This window comes from Parasteatoda tepidariorum, chromosome 2 (assembly GCF_043381705.1).
Source record: "Parasteatoda tepidariorum isolate YZ-2023 chromosome 2, CAS_Ptep_4.0, whole genome shotgun sequence".
In the NCBI taxonomy this organism is placed as follows: domain Eukaryota; kingdom Metazoa; phylum Arthropoda; class Arachnida; order Araneae; family Theridiidae; genus Parasteatoda; species Parasteatoda tepidariorum.
The window spans coordinates 96,635,917-96,647,885 of NC_092205.1; the positions used below are offsets into that span (position 1 = coordinate 96,635,917).

Sequence of the window (11,969 nt, forward strand, 5' to 3'; positions counted from 1 at the left end):
AAATAATTTCTTTTCTTACGTAATGTAATATAAGCTTTTTAAATAATAAATAATGAGTTCCTTCATTTATATTAATTTAGAAGTTTTTCCGTTTCGCGTAACGAAAATGGGTGCATGTTAGCTATTTCTCTATTATGTCTATATATATATATATATATATATCATAGAATTATTGAAAAAAGGTTATAGTTTCACTGCCTTTCTGGAATCCTAGGCTTGGCGACATAATTCGATAAATAAGGAAAATATTCGTTCTTGAAAAAGAAACAACTATATGACGTTGCAAGAACATTGGGTTTGATTGGACTACTAAAAGTGGCACGTCTTAGCCTGAAATGCACTTAATTAATAAAAAGCGAGATAAATAACTTTTACTTTTGTTTCGCTGTAGAAGAAAATCGTCAGCGAGAAACAATGTATATTATTAAATATTTATTATTACTTTAAATGCGAACAGAAAGGCATATATTTGGTACGATATTTTGATATCATTTTTATTAATTCTTATTTATGGCTAATTGATTATTCAATAATTTTTTTTCATTTCACACGATTTAAGAAAGAAAGCAAAAAAAGGTTGTGCAACATTGTTTCAAAAGTTGGCGATGTTGATATTTGATCAGGTTTAGAGCTTGGCATGCACTAGATGCCAGCAGACTCTCTCCATGGGTATAATGGCTTTTTTCTTAATTTGCAACAGAGTACAGACATTTACATTTTAGACTCATCCATTAGACGTTCAGAATTCGTCTATATAATCCATTAGACGTCGTGTATGAAGTATCGGCTTATACTAGACGTTTTCCTATAGCTTATTTATGGATAATTCACAATGGCTTAAGTAAAGACGTCTCATAGATAACTATAATAGACGTCATGAGAATAAGAGCCTTAAGAAACGTCTACGAAACAACAATCCAAACGCGTCTCTTAGACTGTTATTCATAATGGAGAATTAGAATTAGACATAGGATTGAAACTAAATGATTATCTTGATGAATTTTTCACATTTAACAGATATTATTAACAATTATTTACAATTTATACATAATGCGTTTTAAATAAATTTGGCATCAAATATTTACGATTCGTATAGCACAAAACAAAATAAAAAGAACAAAAAAAAAAGCAATTCCAAAATTAAGAATGTAAGTTTATGTCAAAAATTTTGACCTTTTTTTCTATGCTCGCCTTAACTATATTTGCTTTCACAAAATGATTCGAAAAAGATTCAGTCATAAGTTGACCCTCTCTGATGAATATTGTATAATTTCTTTGAATGAAAAGAAAATGTTTCCCACCCCTCCCTCTCAACCACCTTAAAGAGCCAGATTTACTTGTGCACACAGGAATGGAACGCATTAACAAAGTTGCTTGCACAATCGTTTGTTCTGCTTTGAAGAAGGAATTTTCTGTATTCTCGTTCTATTTCAATTGTTTCGATTCTGGAGCATTGGACCAAGTTTTCTTCCTATTATGTCCTTTTAAAAATTGCACTAACGAATGAATAATAAAAACTTTTATTAATTGAAATATTTAATTTAAATTTATATTCCACTTTAAAATGATTAATTATTTTTCTATGAGCATTGAAGTATTTTTATTGTCAGAATCTATTTTAAAATGAGCTTTTGTATTATATGAAGTAATAAAAAAGAAATTACTTTTACCTAATGTTTATATTTATTTTACTAAATCTGTATTTTGGAATTTCTTTTTTTAAAGTATTAGTTTTTTCTATTTTTTTAATCAAGTCAAATAGGAATTTTCTGACCTAAATTGATTGATGAAAAGGATTTAGAGCACAGAACACTATACTATATAATAATAACCATATTTACCGTCCTTATGTCTAAATACCTTTGTTAATCACCCTGCGATGAAAGTTTCTCCTCACCCAAGAAAGCTGTGCACTGCTTTTTTAAATAATGTCAATATTTTTAATAATAAATGTTTCAACTACTGATATGTAGCATAAGCATAAAGCAACTTCATAAAAAATTTCCCTATTTTCACTATTTCTGTTTTTTTTTATTAATATTTTTCGATTTCGTGTTATATTTACAAAATTTTTGGAAGCACACCACTGAAAATTTTCTATAATATACTTCTCAAAATGTTTTCAAATTTATTACAAGAAACTTTAAATCCATTAATAGATAAAGATTTTGGTCAGGTGTTGGCAATTTATTATTAAGCCTTATTAAGAAGTCTTGTCATTCTCTATTATAAATTGATGTTTGTTAAATTATATCAATTGTTAAATAATATAAGAAAATAATAGTTAATAAATTTACTTGACCAAGATAGTCGTCATAGTTCCTTTTTAGACTCATTTTTACTTCATGTTTTTTCTTTCTTGAAATAGCATCCCTGGTATCAAAAATTCTTAAACATCATTAATGTAATAAATGTTTTTATTTATTCGTGTGTTTTATTTATTTTACTTGAAGAAAAAAAACTTTACTTTGTGTTTTATGTAAATTTTTGCATTTCGTTATTTATTTTCAGTATCAACAGAGGCCATTTAGTTCTCCTCAGGACATAATATTCCCAACAGCAACTAACCAGCCTGTTTATCTTAATAATCAATGGGGTACTCCATACCATAATCCTCCACAAGCCAATTCAAGTGGTATGATGTACATTATTTCTTTCTTTTACTTAAAATGTTTTTTTACATTGTAATTGGATAATTTTTATTCTTTTTACTTAAAGGTTTCTATCAGTCCCTGCCAACTTACACCAACCCCATTCAGCCTGCACAACAAATTTCTCAGCAGCCTGCTCAGCAGACGCAAAAGAAAACAAAAGCTCTAGCAATAATTGATCCTGCAACAGGGAAAAACATTTTTGACGGCAGCTATAATGAGGATAGTTCTCGTTCAACACCAGAAAAAGAAATTGTAAGTAATGGTTGGAATGATTCATCGATTCCTATGTTGGAGTCTTCACTGAAATTATTTAAGTGAATGAACATGATAAAATCTAATCAAATATAATTTAAGCAGTAAAAAAATCTTTTATTTGATACTGGTTTTCTGTATTTTCCAGACGTATAAATTTATCTGAGCATTCTCGCAATTTCGCATTTTCACCTGCTTTCGATCAAAAGACTTGGTTAAAGATGGCAAGGATTTGATATGTTGAACTGGTAGACCATCCACAAAAATGTATAATAAGGATTGAAGTGGTCTCTCCTATCGGATTTGTTTCAGAATTTTTAGATTATATCTTAAAAGAAGAAAATCCTTAATTTTTTTATGACTAAATTATATGAGGAGGAATTGGGGAACATATACTTATTTATTTTTATAAGATGAATTAAAATCTTGTGAAAAAAAATTCACTGCATAAAGTTCTTATGTATAAAATGTAGTTTATGAAGGTTGGTAGGAGAAAAGCTATGCGATAAAAATCTGTTTCTACCCTAGAATTCTTCAATGTACCTGTGAAAGGATAAGTCACTTTTTTAATTTCTAAACTTTTATGCTCATTTTACCTACGTAATTAAATTGAGATTGTTTACAGGAGCTTTTGAAGCAACTTCAATACGATATGAAATGTTCTTTTAAAAATATAAAACTCATTTAATAAACACTTTATCTTTTATCTTAACAAGTATTATTTGAAAAATTATGGATATCTAAGATTAAGTTTAATTTTATTAAATAATAAATAAAGGACATTTTTCATAATTTAAGAAGGAAATAGGTATTTAGTAACATTATTTTTAATTTGCTAAGTAGAAGAGCATTGCAACTTTAAATGAAACAAAAGTAAATTATTATGCATGCAAAAAGTTTTCCTCGCTATTGTCTTTGAACTTGAACTTGAGAGTAGTTTACCGAGAATGTCGTCAATGTCAACCTACTTCTATGAAAAGGTACCCCTTCATAGAATTGAGTTAACATGCCTTATATACTATTGAATTGATTTGTATTTTCGCTGTTTGTTTTTAAAATTGTTTTTAAATTACATAGATGTGAGATTATTTTTTTTATTTCACTTGGGATATGTTCCCTTAAAAAGCTTTTTAACATTGTTAAACATCATAATACACATAAGATCTTTCAACGAGTTAGCAATTTAGGAAATTATCCACTGCACCTAAAGCTTACTGTATGGTTATTACCAATCTGCTAGTGATGAGCTGACTATGATAGATTTTTATCCTTGTGGAATAGGTAATTTTTATTAGATTTATTTCTATTACATTTATTTCTTATTTAGTTTTTTATTATATTTATTTCTCATAAGAGCTTCATTTTTTTCGAGCAATACGATTTCGCTACACAATTGTCCACTGTACCAAACAATCCATCTCATGATATCATGTAGGTTGCAGCTGCTCAACCAGGAATGTATAACTCTGGTGGAATGCCTACAGTTCAGCAACACCATCAGTCGATGGCAGGTCCAGTACAGACTGAAAATTTTAATTTGAGGCAGTAACTCTCTATGGTTTGTTATTCATATTCACAAATCACATAATGCTTCTTGCAATTTGAACAATTTGTAAATTGCTTCTCCTGATTGCATTGTGTGCTCAACTTTGCATTTGTGAATTATTTAAAGTAATCTTAAGACATGAATAGAATCAACCACATGTAATATTGTGGAAGAGCTGTAGCAGGTTAAAGTTTATTTTTATTTTATTTAATGAATATTTAATTACTTTTGTAAAGATTATTTGTCTGAAGCTTATAACTATAATATTTTGTGTGCATAATTTATGCAAAATTTTGAATTAATTATTTGATTAACAAAATATCTAAGTGAATAGTAAAATCAAAATATCAGTTGTGCATGCGTTCTTTAAAGGGAAAAACAATGGGGTGTGATATTTTTCGTGAGCTTCGGAAAAGACTTTTAAATTTGAAAGTGCCCTTAATATTGCCTGCATTTTTCACAGATCTTTGTTGTCACATGAACAACTTGAATGTTAAGATGCAATGGAAAAATCGATCGATGATATGTGGGCCCATCTCAAAGCTTTTAAGCTGAAGCTTAATTTGTTTGGGGGGTGGTAACTAAAAACGTCTTGTCTCATTTCTCGAGGTTAAAGTCAATACCCTCAAATAAGGAAAAGCATAAGAATTATGAATATGGCTTGAAAAACTCCATTTTCAGGATTTCAGCGCCATTCAAACAGACTTAGATATTTTTACCATGCCTTTCAACATAAATTATGAAACAGTGATGTCGGATTTGCAGCATTGAATTAATTGAGCTGCAATCTAACAATCATCTGAAGCAATTGTTTCTAAATATGCCAAAGTTTTAGTTTTACAAATTGAAATTTATAAAGTTTACTAAAAAATACTGAATCATAAATACCTTTGAAGTTAAAAATTTATTTCTCACTGACTACCACCAACAATGGCGGAGAATGTAAACAACCGTGAAGAACTTATACAAGTCAACAACTGAACTCGCGAGTTCACCTTATTTCTGCTAATATTATATTGTGCTTTCTGACCTTAAGATTGCGTTGGCTGAAAATGATATTTTAAGTCAAATTTAATTTATTGTTTTCTTTCATAAATAAATGTTTATTTATTAATAATATGGGATACCCTTTTGCAAAAATGTGGCGCTGTACCAAAACTAATGAAATAGATAATAATTTTGAAAGTTCGAATGTTAGATCGAATACTATTTAATCTTATGTAATATTAGTTCTAATATTAGAAGATAGGATTCAAGAGTCTTGCACTTTCTAGCACGGCAGTATTATATTGCATCTTTCTAATATTAGATCATATCTTTTTACTACCTGGGATTAACAAAATCTAGATTCCAAAATTTAATATCTCGTGCCCAGAAAATCAGTGCTATGTTTGTTTCATCTTATATATGTGAACAAGTGTTTTCAACTATGAACCTTAGAAGAAATAATTTCAGAAGTAGACTAACAGACAAGCATTTAGCCATAAAATAAGTACATCACACTTCGAGCCTCAATATAAGGAACTTTTAAAAATGTAATCGCAATTTCATTCATGTCATAAAATATTTAAATTAAAACTTGTATATTAATTCCTTATTTTAGAAATTTTTACCTGGCCTAACAAACTTTTCCTTTTCGATTTTTGGCTCTCGTCCAAGAAAGTTTGCAAATCTCCGGTCTAGACGCTACCTCTCAATTACGATGGAATCGTAAATTAAGTGCGTCAAAAATTGATTAATCTAATTCAGATTTGAAACGTCATAATATTTTATTAAGTATACAAAAATTTAACTAAAAAAAAGAACTTTCAACCAAATAGTGTTCGGTATACAATGCAGATTTACAAGGAAATCGTCATAATATGAGTCTGTCAAAGAGTGATCAGGGACATTCGAAATGCATTTGTCATCATAACATCATATTAAAAATATTTGAATTTGAAAACTCACGTAAATAGTGGGAAAAAACTATTAGAAAACGACATGGATCCACAGAGAAACGAAATTTCAACGTAAAAAACCTTTGGTCGAAAAAAAAACATTAGAAATCAACATCGGTTGTCATTGTAATAATTCGTGTTCGTTTAAAAGTAACAGATTCAATTCTTACGCTTTCTAATTAAGTCACATTAAAAATTTCAGAATTTGAAAAAATACGTGGATTTACGAAGTTATCAGATCGAATAGAACTTTTCTTTTTAAAAAATATATATACACTGAGGGGTGACAAAAAGTTAAGAAATTTCTCTTAATATTATGTCGGACTTTCTCGAACTCTACGAAGAGCAGAAACTCAACGTAGGACTCATCAAGTAGTTCGAAGTCTCTTGCAGGAATATTTAGCCATGTAGCCTCATAAATGTCCCTAATTGAGAAAGTGTTACAGGTGCAGGATTTTCTGCACAAACTAACCTCTCTATTATAGCCCATAAATGTTCGATGGGATTCATGTCGGGTGATCTAGAAGGTCAAATTATTCGCTGAAATTGTCCCGAATGTTTCAAACCAGTCGCAAACAATTAAGGCCCGGTGATAAGGCGCATTATCATCCATAAAAATTCCATCATTGCTTGGGTAAATAAAATCCATGAATGGCTGCAAGTGGTCTCATTAAGCTGAACATAACTATTTCCAGTTACAGTGGGAAAGCGAAACTTTCACAGTCTCTTCCCAAGTTTCCCGGTCCAGTTTTTTTCTCTCTCTCTCTCTCTCAATCGATGGAGGGATCGGAGCTCCAACTTTTTCTTTAATTTTAATTTGTTAATAAATTAACTCCAACCCATTAATCTAGTTTATACAATGGTTGTAATGTCATTATCTAAGTTTTAGGCATTCTAGTTTATTTTAATTATATACATTCATACATTACATTGTTATTTTTCTGTCTACTGTTATCTTCCCTTTCAGCAGGCCCAAACAGAAGGGCTTTAGTGCGTCTGTAGGGTTGAAGAATTGGGCACTAGGTGCGCGGACAACACACATTGCTTCTGGGGGCGGCCGGTGGTTCCTCTGCCTTCATAGGCCTGGGTCCATCTACGGTGACCAAAACATTTCCAGTCAATGATCGGTGTAATCGGACCATTGGATTCAGTTCATGTCATGAAAAAGCGATCTACGCCACAACTAGATTGCATAATGCCTTGTTGACAACTAGGGTTCATGGTTTAGTGGGGCATATGCCACACTCGATCGAACTTTCCCATCTGCTCTGATCAGCTGAAAGCGTGGCTCATCTGACCAAGCAACAGTTTTCTAGTTGTCTAGAGTCTAACCAAAAAGGTTACGAACCCAGGAGAGGCGCTTGAGTCGGTCTTCTGTTGCCTTATTTCATTACAGACAAATTTCGCTTCTCGGTCCTAACAGACACGAACATCTGTTAGCACAGAAAATTCTATGTGCGTGTCGGCGGTCTCGTTCATTAACTGCAGTGGGGCCGACCACTACTGAGCACTTTAAATAGCCAACAGATGAGTCAGTATATAACGTTAATTTTGATTTTATTTAAATTTATTATAATATTTTCTATTTACATTCATAATATACCTATATTTTGGGGTGTAAAAGTTTCGATCCGTCAATTATTGATGTGCGACGCGTGAGAGCAATGAAGAAATTATCTTTTTCTTTTGAGAAATAAAAATAAAATTTTAACATGCTCAGTTATCAGTTTTCGTCACGTTCAATTTGGGCAGATTCCATCATAAAACTACGTTGTTTTTCGATGGAATATTCAGCAGTTATTGCTACGGAATTTTTACTTTAGTATTCCCCATGGTTTCAGAAATCTTAATATTTTTAATACGATATTACGATAAGCGAATTTCTAATTTGAGTAATCACTTTTTTATTTGCTTATTTTGTGCCAATTTCATTGCAAATCCCAAGTTTTTTTTATCGGCTGTTATTACACGCCTTTCAAAATGGTTTTAAAAGACTGATACTTTTAAAGCGAAATTATTATTATGAATCTCGAAGTTGAATTACGCATTCAAATAATAAGGTTTAACACGCTTTCTCTGTGCTAATTTTATTGTAAATTTAAGTAATTTGCTTATGGTTGTTTCTTTTTCTTTTCTTGTTCCACGTGAGTCTGAGAATCCGTATTTTTCTTACAATTTCGAATCACACTGATAAGTAATCACTTTCTGACACTCTTTATTTATGCCGATTTCCTTGTAAATTGTGTAGATCTTTTTTTAGGAGTTATTACTATACATTTCCACGTAGTTTTAAAATTTCCAATATTTTAATACAATATTATTAATATTGAATTGCAGATTTAAATACTAATTACGTTTTGATGTGCTTCAGTCTTCCTGATTTCTTTATAAAATAAAGTGTTCTTTTTTTCTGGGAGTTATTGCTGCATTTTTCCATGTGATTTTATGTAGTTTTAGTGGTTGTTTTTGGGAGAAAACGTTTTCTGTTTAAAATTCGTAAAACCTTTAATTCACTAAATATATCTTAATTACAAGTGTATTTCCAGCTGCATATTGAACCTTATTTTGCCCTATAAAGTTTTTAATTTAGATCATTTTAAATCTTATAAATTTTTATTAATTAAAATATTTAATTTAAATTTATATTCCTCTTTAAAATGATTAATTATTTTTCTGTGAGCATTGCAGTATTTTTATTGTCAGAATCTATTTTAAAATGAACTTTTGCATTATATGAAGTGATAAAAAAGCCATTACTTTTACCTAATGTTTATATTTATTTTACTAAATCTGTATTTTAGAATTTTTTTTTTTGAAGTGTTAGTTTTTTCTATTTTTTTATCAAGTCGAATAGTAATTTTCTGATTGATGAAAAGGATTTAGAGCACAGAACACTATACTTTATAATAATAACCATATTTACCGTCTGTATGTCTAAATACCTTTGTTAATCAACCTGCGATCCAAGTGTCTCCTTACCCACGAAAGCTGTACACCGCTTTTTTAAATAATGGCAATATTCTTATTAATAAATGTTTCAACCATTGATATGTAGCATAAGCATGAAGCAGCTTCATAAAAAATTTCCCTATTTTTATTTTTTCTGTTTTTTTATTTTTTTTTTTATTAATATTTTTCGATTTCGTGTTATATTTACAAAATTTTTGGAAGCACACCACTAATATAATATACTTCTCAAAATGTTTTCAAATTTATTATAAGAAACTTTAAATCCATTAATAGATAAAGATTTTGATCAGGTGTTGGCAATTTATTATTAAGCCTTGTTAAGAGGTCGTGTCATTCTCTATTATAAATTGATGTTTGTTAAATTATATCAATTGTTAAATAATATAAGAAAATAATAGTTAATAAATTTACTTGACCAAGATAGTCCTCATAGTTCCTTTTTAGATTCATTTTTACTTCATGTTTTTTCTTTCTTGAAATCGCATCCCTGGTATCAAAAATTCTTAAACATCATTAATGTAATCAATGTTTTTATTTATTTGTGTGTTTTATTTATTTTACTTGAAGACAAAAAAAAAACATATTTTATGCTTTATGTAAATTTTTACATTTCGTTGCTGTTTATTTTCAGTATCAACAGAGGCCATTTAATCCTCCTCGGAACATAATATTCCCAGCAGCAACTCGCCAGCCTGTTTATCTTAACAATCAATGGGATACTCCATACAATAATCCTCCGCAAGCTAATTCAAATGGTACGTATGATGTGCATTACTTCTTTTTTTTTTTTAAATAATTTTTTACATTGTAATTTGATGATTTTTATTCTTTTTATTTAAAGGTTCCTATCAGTCCGTGTCAACTTACACCAACCCCATTCCGCCGGCACAACAGCCTGCTCAGACACAAAAGAAAGCAAAAGCTCGTGCAATACTTGATCCTGCAACAACAAAAAACATTTTTGACGGCAGCAATCATGAGGAAATTAGTCGTACAAAAATACAAATAGAAATTGTAAGTATTGGTTGGAATGATTCATCGATTCCTATGTTGAAGTCTTCACTGAAATTATTTAAGTGAATGAACATAATAAAATCTAATCAAATATAATTTAAGCAGTAAAAAAATCTTTTATTTGATACTAGTTTTCTGTATTTTCCAGTCGTGTAAATTTATCTCAGTATTCTCGCAATTTCGCATTTTCACCTGCTTTCGATCAAAAGACTTGGTTAAAGATTGAAAGGATTTGATATGTTGAACTGGTAGACCATTTACAAAAATGTATAATAAGGATTGAAGTGGTCTCTCCTAACGGATTTGTTTCAGAATTTTTAGGCAACTGGATTATATCTTAAAAGAAGAAAATCCTTAATTTTTTTATGACTAAATTATATGAGGAGGAATTGGGGAACATATACTTATTTATTTTTATAAGATGAAATAAAATCTTGTGAAAAAAAATTCACTGAATAAAGTTCTTATGTATAAAATGTAGTTTATGAAGGTTGGTAGGAGAAAAACTATGTGATAAAAATCTGTTTCTACCCTAGAATTCTTCAATGTACTTGTGAAAGGATAAGTCACTTTTTTAATTTCTAAACTTTTATGCTCATTTTACCTACGTAATTAAATTGAGATTGTTTACAGGAGCTTTTGAAGCAACTTCAGTACGATATGAAATGTTCTTTCAAAAATATAAAACTCATTTAATAAACACTTTATCTTTTATCTTAAAAAGTATTATTTTAAAAATTATGGATATCTGAGATTAAGTTTAATTTTATTAGATAATAAATAAAGGACATTTTTCATAATTTAAGAAGGAAATAGGTATTTAGTAACATTATTTTTAATTAGCCAAGTAGAAGAGCATTACAACTTTAAATGAAACAAAAGTAAATTATTATGCATGCAAAAAGTTTTCCTCGCTATTGTCTTTGAACTTTGTGGGGAGAGTAGTTTACCGGGAATGTCGTCAATGTCAACCTACTTCTATGAAAAGGTACCCCTTCATAGAATTGAGTTAACATGCCTTATATACTATTGAATTGATTTGTATTTTCGCTGTTTGTTTTTAAAATTGTTTTTAAATTACATAGATGTGAGATTATTTTTTTTATTTCACTTGGGATATGTTCCCTTAAAAAGCTTTTTAACATTGTTAAACATCATAATACACATAAGATCTTTCAACGAGTTAGCAATTTAGGAAATTATCCACTGCACCTAAAGCTTACTGCATGGTTATTACCAATCTGCTAGTGATGAGCTGACTATGATAGATTTTTATCCTTGAGGAATAGGTAATTTTTATTAGATTTATTTCTATTACATTTATTTCTTATTTAGTTTTTTATTATATGTGTGAGGTGATAAAAAAGCCATTACTTTTATCTAATGTTTATAATTATTTTACTAAATCTGTATTTTACAACTTTTTTTTTTTGAAGTATTAGTTTTTTCTATTTTTTTAATCAAGACGAATAGTATTTTTCTGATTGGTGAAAAGGATTTAGAGCACAGAACACTATACTATATAATAATAACCATATTTATCGTCTGTATGTCTAAATACCTTTGTTAATCAACCTGCGATGCAAGTGTCTC

General features: G+C 29.5%; 1 protein-coding gene across 1 annotated transcript in view; it reads left to right on the forward strand.

Moving 5' to 3' along the window:
• LOC107440271 (uncharacterized) overlaps nt 1-10,376 on the forward strand; it is a gene marked incomplete at its 3' end in the record, with an annotated part of 21,159 nt that extends 10,783 nt beyond the window's left edge. Inside the window, 4 exon segments of the mRNA XM_043055258.2 lie at nt 2,512-2,635; nt 2,719-2,906; nt 9,994-10,117; nt 10,204-10,376. Coding sequence (XP_042911192.2) covers nt 2,512-2,635; nt 2,719-2,906; nt 9,994-10,117; nt 10,204-10,376 — 609 coding nt within the window.
• Nucleotides 10,377-11,969: the final 1,593 nt, after the last annotated feature.